This window comes from Ricinus communis, chromosome 10 (genome assembly GCF_019578655.1).
Source record: "Ricinus communis isolate WT05 ecotype wild-type chromosome 10, ASM1957865v1, whole genome shotgun sequence".
Lineage (NCBI taxonomy): Eukaryota > Viridiplantae > Streptophyta > Magnoliopsida > Malpighiales > Euphorbiaceae > Ricinus > Ricinus communis.
The window spans coordinates 4,057,697-4,065,070 of NC_063265.1; the positions used below are offsets into that span (position 1 = coordinate 4,057,697).

General features: G+C 31.6%; 1 protein-coding gene across 3 annotated transcripts; it reads left to right on the plus strand.

The window, feature by feature from the left end:
* The first annotated feature begins 465 nt into the window (after positions 1–465).
* LOC8268286 (pectin acetylesterase 5) lies at positions 466–4,558 on the plus strand. 3 transcript variants are annotated; one of them, XM_002532286.4, is made up of 12 exons: positions 467–995; positions 1,088–1,170; positions 1,256–1,385; positions 1,476–1,555; positions 1,630–1,719; positions 1,825–1,949; positions 2,384–2,444; positions 2,794–2,847; positions 2,998–3,075; positions 3,169–3,274; positions 3,830–3,975; positions 4,175–4,558. In XM_002532286.4, exons 1-12 carry the CDS (start codon positions 779–781, stop codon positions 4,280–4,282), a joined length of 1,278 nt encoding a protein of 425 aa, XP_002532332.1. In that variant the 5' UTR covers positions 467–778; the 3' UTR covers positions 4,283–4,558. The 3 variants fall into 3 exon arrangements, with proteins under 3 accessions (XP_025015428.1, XP_002532332.1, XP_025015429.1); XM_025159660.2 differs by lacking the exon at positions 2,998–3,075 and having other exon boundaries at positions 466–995; XM_025159661.2 differs by having other exon boundaries at positions 858–991; positions 1,088–1,385.
* The last annotated feature ends 2,816 nt before the right edge of the window (positions 4,559–7,374 follow it).

Genomic DNA, 7,374 nt, shown 5'->3' on the forward strand with positions numbered 1-7,374 from the left:
CATTATATAGAAAAGAAGAGACCTTTGAGTGTTACTAAAAGTTTCATATCAGCAAATAATCTCCATACCTTCCTACTAAATCTAAATCAGAAATTTTAACAATCCTTATAAAAATAGATAGCAAAACTACTACCATTGCTTCTAATTAAATAATTGGTTGCTTGTAATTTTTATAACTTGAACCTCCATGGAGGCTTTAAGCTTACGTTTTTTTCTCACTTTCCACTTCCACCATTTTCACATATTAAGGTGTATCACAATAAAACTCAAACTATTATTTTAACCCTCAAGCTCTTGTATTGATTTCCTTTTATATTATGCCTTACACTGTTTTGGTCTCTTTAGTTGCGGTGATTTGATTCGCTCTGATATTTTAATTGCTATTGAAATGACTATCGTCCTTTCTCCTATTTCATCTTAGTTTTCTTTTTCATTTGATACACAGTTAGATGAATGAGGTTCAAATTGTTATATGATTTCACATATTTTTGTATGTGAAATGTTACTTGAGTTCTAATTTGAAGGTTGTTAAGATATCGCACTTCTGTGCTTTTAATGGCATAAGAAAAAAACAAAAACAAAGTGATAGAGAAAGAAAGTAGAAAAAGATTCAAAATCATAATCCAGATTAGTTCGAGGATTCAATAGAACATGGATTCAGATAGAGGACTCCAAAATGGATATTGACAAAGTTCAGGGACCAAAACTGCTGGTATGTGCCAATTACAAAATTGATGCTTAGCCCACGCCACTCCCAGTCCACAACTGACACTCATCAATGGCAAATCCAGCATATCGCACAATTTTAAGCCGGAGAAAGTTTGCAAAGAAAGATTATGCGATTGGTGGTATAGGATTAACCGTCATCACATTCTGCGCTTTCGCTCTTCTTTCCACTTCAAACACCCCTCCCGATCTCCAGCTCACCGCCGCCGCCGCAGCCGACGATCTCGTTGACTTAACCTTACTTCATAATGCAAAAGATAAAGACGCATGTACTTCATCCTAACTTCAATCTGTACAATCTCACACCTTTTCTCTCTCCCATCTCTAACTTCTTCTCTTCTTTTTTTCTTTTAAATTGCAGTATGTTTAGATGGTAGCTTACCTGGTTACCATTTTCAAGAAGGATTTGGATCTGGCTCCAACCGTTGGCTTCTTCACATTGAGGTTCTCCCTCTCTCTTTTGCTCTCAATTTTAAGTCGATATTGTTTTGTGGTTGTGAGCTTTTTTTTCTTTTGGCACATTTTAAAGGGTGGAGGGTGGTGCGATTCAATAGAATCATGTTCGCTTCGCAAAACGACATCCTTGGGATCTTCAAAATATATGCAAAGTCCAGTTCCTTTTGCTGGAATACTTAGCAAGAATCCTTCTCAGAATCCTGGTAACTTTATTTTTGTTTTAATACTTGTATTACTGAATATTGCCTGCTTTAATTATAGTTTCTGATTCTTGTTATTTTAATTTGCTGTAGATTTCTATAACTGGAATAAAGTTAAGATACGATATTGTGATGGCGCGTCTTTTGCTGGCCATCCTGAAAATGAGTTCAAGGTTAGCTTTTTAAGCACTTGTTAGCATTTAAGAAAATAAATAAAGATTATGTTTTACTTTTTTATTGTTTGTAGAATGGCTCAAAGCTTTATTTCAGAGGGGAATTAATTTGGGAAGCACTTATGGATCAACTTTTATCAGCAGGGTTGTCTAATGCCAAACAGGTAACTGCTTCTTCTTTAAATTTTTCCATTAGTTTAAGTTTTAAACTCGCAATTTTTGATGCATGCTGTTCGACATTCTTGCTGATGTGTCTAAGAACCTTGCAGGCTCTGCTTACAGGATGTTCTGCAGGAGGGTTGGCAACACTTATTCATTGTGATAACTTTCAAGAGCGTTTGCCTAAGGACGCTACTGTCAAATGTCTTGCTGATGCAGGTTTTTTCCTTGATGAGTATGTTTAATATGCATACTGATACTTCCTGCCCTAGTTTCTTAAGGGAACATGTTCCGTGAGTTTGTGATACACATGTAATAGCCTTTTGTATTGCATGTTGCATTCAGTCATCTTCTTTATATACATTTATACATGGACAACTATTTCTAAACTTTTTGTCTTTGACTTTGCAAGTTTCAAGTCTCCTTTCATTATTGTTTTATCATAATCTACTTAATTACTTGAGGTTTGCAGCAAAATTCTTATATAGAACTGGATCCTCTCTCTCTCTCTCTCTCTCTCTCTCTCTCTCTCTCTCTCTCATACTGCATTAGAGAGACATTTTATGCATGTGTGAGTTTAAGTGCTATTGTAATGCTAGTTAGTGAATCTTTGCATGCTCAAATATTATTGAATACATTGAAATATATTCCATTATTCTTTCGTTTCAGGAAAGATGTTCTTGGAAATTACACAATGAGATCTTTCTATCATGATGTTGTTGACCTTCAGGTTTTGCTCTGTCTTCACCTGTTCTAACCTGTGCAAACCTATATAATTTCTACCTAGATGGTGCTAATCTTGACTTGTCCTCACTAATCTATCTCCAACTCGTATAAAGCATAAATAAAATGTTCATTTATCCCATTTGATAAATGAAACTTGAGATGATGACATATGGATCATCTTGAAGCAGCATAAGACATGGTATATTGTATTTCTCTTCTTCTTTTGGTACCTTACTCAGTCTATGTTTATTCTTATTGATAGTTATAAATTCTCATGTAAATAAAGGGAAAAAAGTCAAAGTAAGTTGACCAACAATCGCTGTTTTCTTATGCTTTCTTTGTTATGCTTTCAGGGTGTAGAGAAAAGTTTGCACAAGAACTGTATTGGAAGAATGGACTCAGTCAAGGCAGGATCTTTGCCCAAAATCCAGAAATTGACTTTCCTTGTTCTCTTTTGCCCCTTTATGTGTTCAAATATTTCAGAGATTCCTGGTTTGCTCCGCAATTAAATATAATAATGAGTAACTACTGTTATTTGTTGTCAATTGCTATTACAGTGTCTTTTCCCTCAAGAAATCATTAAGGATATAAGGACCCCAGTTTTCCTAGTTAATCCAGCTTATGATTTTTGGCAGGTAATTTGTCTAGAGAAGACATTCTACAGTTTCTCATGATCAAACTTGAAGGTTCATGCTTCATGTATATGATACTAATATCATAATCTTCAGATACAACACATCTTGGTACCAGATGGATCAGATACTCGTGGCTATTGGCGAAAATGCAGAATGAATCTTCGTTATTGTAATCCTCATCAGCTTGAAATATTACAAGGTAATTCTTGTGACTTTAGAACCCAAAATCGTCCTGTTACATTTTGAAAGTAACGTTGTTATATAAAGAACTTGAAAAAAAGAATCTAAAATAATAAGGATTGTCTATGATATATATTTGCACCAGTGGGCTGTCAACTTGATAGGCCACATGCTCGGGGGTGGGAAATTTCTTAACTGAGGTGGACACAACTATTGGACACTATAATACAGCATGGGTAATGTGATGATTTGGATAGTTAATAGTCTTCTAAGATATAGGAGACATACTGCTTGATAGGGTTTATAAGGAGGTTGAAGTTTGGACTGGATAACATAAGAGAATATTGGATGATGTGCCCATTCACAATTGTGAGACTTGGATTCTTAATTTCTCTTGCTCATGTTGGTAGCTTGGGAGTGCAAGCACAGACCCAAAGAAGTTGCCATGAAATCCTCTGCTTTATGGATCCTGAGAACAATATGGTTATCAGCAATGTGGCCTTCACTGTTTATTCTTCTCGTGCAGTTCTTATTTTATGGTCTGGTCTATTTACATCTGCTTGTCAAATTACAGGTTTCCGTAGTTCCTTGCTGAACGCACTGAATGATTTCCAGCAAAACAAGGAAGGAGGGCTGTTCATAAATTCTTGCTTTATTCACTGTCAAACATGGATGGCTGAGACATGGCATTCACCAACTTCTCCAAGAATCAACAAGAAGGTGAGAAGGTTTTTATCATTTTAATTTGGTTCACATAACCCCTTAAACTTTCTGCTCCACAAAGCATCAAGAATCTCTCATAGAATTGATCTGTTCTTGCTGTTTGTGATCACTTGAGCTCAAACACCATAAAGGTCAACATTCGCTTTAATAAGATCTGCATCTCTCTTTTCCTGGATGCTGACCACTCTTGTTACAGACCCTTGCAGAGTCAGTAGGCGACTGGTATTTTAATCGTGGAGTAGTGAAGCAAATTGACTGCCCTTATCCATGCAACCCCACTTGCTACAACATGAAATTTATTTGATTTTGGTGACAAATTTGAAGCATTTTTCGGGCTACTTTTCTTCTAGATTTCAGGTATCCTGTGGGAACCTTGTTCAAACTTCTACTATCATGTCCAAGGTAAATGGAGTGCGGAGAATACTTTATACGGTTAATTGGTCGTGGGACGATATGCTCTTCCATCTCTTTGTATAATATTCTTCAAGTAGTGCAGAATGGACCATTCTGATAGATATTTCACTCTTAACTACAACAGCCTGTAATTATTGGCTTATCACATATTTTTTTCTGTTTCCCACGTATTGTTGTTTTCTAGGTATAGTTATTACTGCCTGAGAAAGATGGGAGGGGTGAGGAAAAAAGAAATTAAGAAATTATTATAGTACTGATTAAAAATTTTAATTTGATTTTTATTAATAATCAGATAAAATTCCCCAAAGGTTAAGAAAAGTGTTTTCTCTTTTTTTTTTTTTTTTTTGGTTCATGATGAGGCCTATTTCCTGACAACATTTATATGTGAAGGTCAAAGTGTACCTTTTATGTCTGGATAGGGATAAAAGGAGGACATCCAGTGATCAAATGGTAAAAGTTGTTTGGTCCAGTCTCTTCCAAAAGTTTGAATTTAGAAAGCAATTTGACCCCGCTGCAGCACTCCAAATTCTCGAGATTTTTGAGAATTGAATTGGGGATCATGTTGATTTTGATTTGCCCAATTTGACTCCATCTACATATCTACTCATGATTTCAAACCCTCCAAAAGTCATGGAAGCCAGATATTTTGTGCAGTGAGGATGGCAACCATTAGAACTCCCATCACATTTTCCACAACCACTGAAAACTGAAAATGAAATTGCATATTGCTTCTCAATTCACAAGACTATTGTTACATTGTTTTTAAAACAGGAGAGTTCAAAATTCAAGTCTAATTTCCAGTAACCTGCCAACATTTATCTACCTTCAAGTCTTTCCTAGATAAAGTTTTCCTTTTGATATTTAATAATCAGTCATGCATGAAGATATCCTGAGAAGTCTTTATATTGTATGAAAAGGCTGACACACCTCCAAATTTTGATTGTCATGTTGACTAAATATGAAAATATTAAAAATAAAATATCAGTTTTTGAAATAAGATTCTATAACTAATATCTTAACCTACTAACAAAAGTGTGCCTATTCAATAATTAACATTTGCACGGTTTGATTTTTAGGTGCCTAGTGAGATTATGATTTGAATTTGATTGTACTTAATTAATAAAAAGAAAGCGCAGATTTAAATTAGAATTACAATAAGATTTCTATGTTGTCTTCTATAAAGTAAAGTAATCTTTCATATAATACCACCACTAATATCATATGAAATGATGGTGGTAGAATAGCATCTAGTGGTGGTAGAACTGTAAATTAAATAAGAAAAAAAAAGTTAAAGCCAACCTAAAAAAAGTATGGATAATCACCCATATTTTATTATGAAGAAAAATATTTGATCAATTTTCATGGTAAGCTCTTTTTTACGGTCAAAGAAATTCTCTTTATGCTTTTGTTTTTTTAGAAATATTTATTTATATAGTTTTATTTTCAGAATCTTGTCAGAAAAAATCTATAAGATACTTGAAGGATATTTTCTTTAAAAAGTTTGTATTATTGTGACTTCAGTTTTTTTTTTTTTAAATTTCATAAAAAAAAAGAGAGATATATTAAGAAAGCATATCTAAAAAATAACAAAAAAAAAAAGATACTAAAAGTAATACGTAAAAGATACCGAAAGAAAAAAATACTAAAAATATATCTATCAAATACTAGAAAATTTTATTTTTTTTAATTTATATTATTATGAATTTAGTTTTTATTTTAGATCTTTTTATTTTTTTAGAATTTTGTTAGAAAAATACTAAAAATAAAACTAAAATATACTATTTTTTTTTTATTTTAGCTTGTACTATTATGAATTTATCTTTTAGAAATTTTATTCGAAAAAAATATTAAAGATATGTATGCCTATAAAATACTAATAGAATATGATTTTAACTTGTATTCTGCAAAATCAACCAAATGAGATAAATTTTTTATTTTTATTTTATATTTTTATATTTGGTATTTATGAATTGAATAATTTTACATATTTTTTTTATAGCAATTAATGTGTTTTAATGACATAAAGATGTAAATTCTAAAAAATATACCATAATATATTAAAGTATTTACCAAATGCAGTTTAAAATATATAAAAATAAAATTTAAAAATACAGTTAATGGTAACAAAAACATACTAAAATGATACTAATAAAATATCAAAAGAATTGTATAAATAACTTTTTTTTAAAATCATAAAAGAAATTAAAAAAAAAAATCACAAGGAAAAAGGACTGCAGAGAAAAATTTCAACGCGCTTTACCATTTTGAATTGAATTAGTATTTAATTATACAATCTTTCCTTTTTCGAAAGCCAAACTGAAGATTAAAATTTTAAAAAATAAAATAGACTCAATTTGATTTATTTATTTTTTATTTGAACTCAAGACTTGAAAAGAAATTGAATTCATGATTCACATTTTATATATAGCATGCATTGGTAGTTTGGTTCACATTTCATTGTCAAAACCTGTAAATTAGAAATTTAAAAAAAGAAAACATGTCATTAGTAAGGAAATCCTCTCAACCATTCGAAGTTGCTCAATTCAAGAACAATAGTCAGTCAAATGGTGAAATTGACTATTTCAGATTTTTGAATATAAACATAAGACCTAATGGGGCTGGGAATTTTATAATTTTTTTTTTTTTGGAAAATTAAAGTCTCAGGCTCTTAAATTTTAGCATTGAAAAGAAAAAACCCATTAAACGCAGTATGTAAATAAATGTATTAAAATATAAAATTGAAGAAATAAAATAAAATAAAATAAAAATGATGATGGTTATAGACTATCACCATCATCATAACTGCACTCTCTTTTGTATTTTAATACTAAATCCTTTTGGTCACTATTACCTAACCATTTTGGCAATGCGCATGCAGCAACTCATAATTTTATCTGTTTTTCAACTCTACTGACATAACCTATTATTCAAATTATTTGTATTAAATAATAAAATTATAAAAAAAAAAAAACCAGAGAGAAA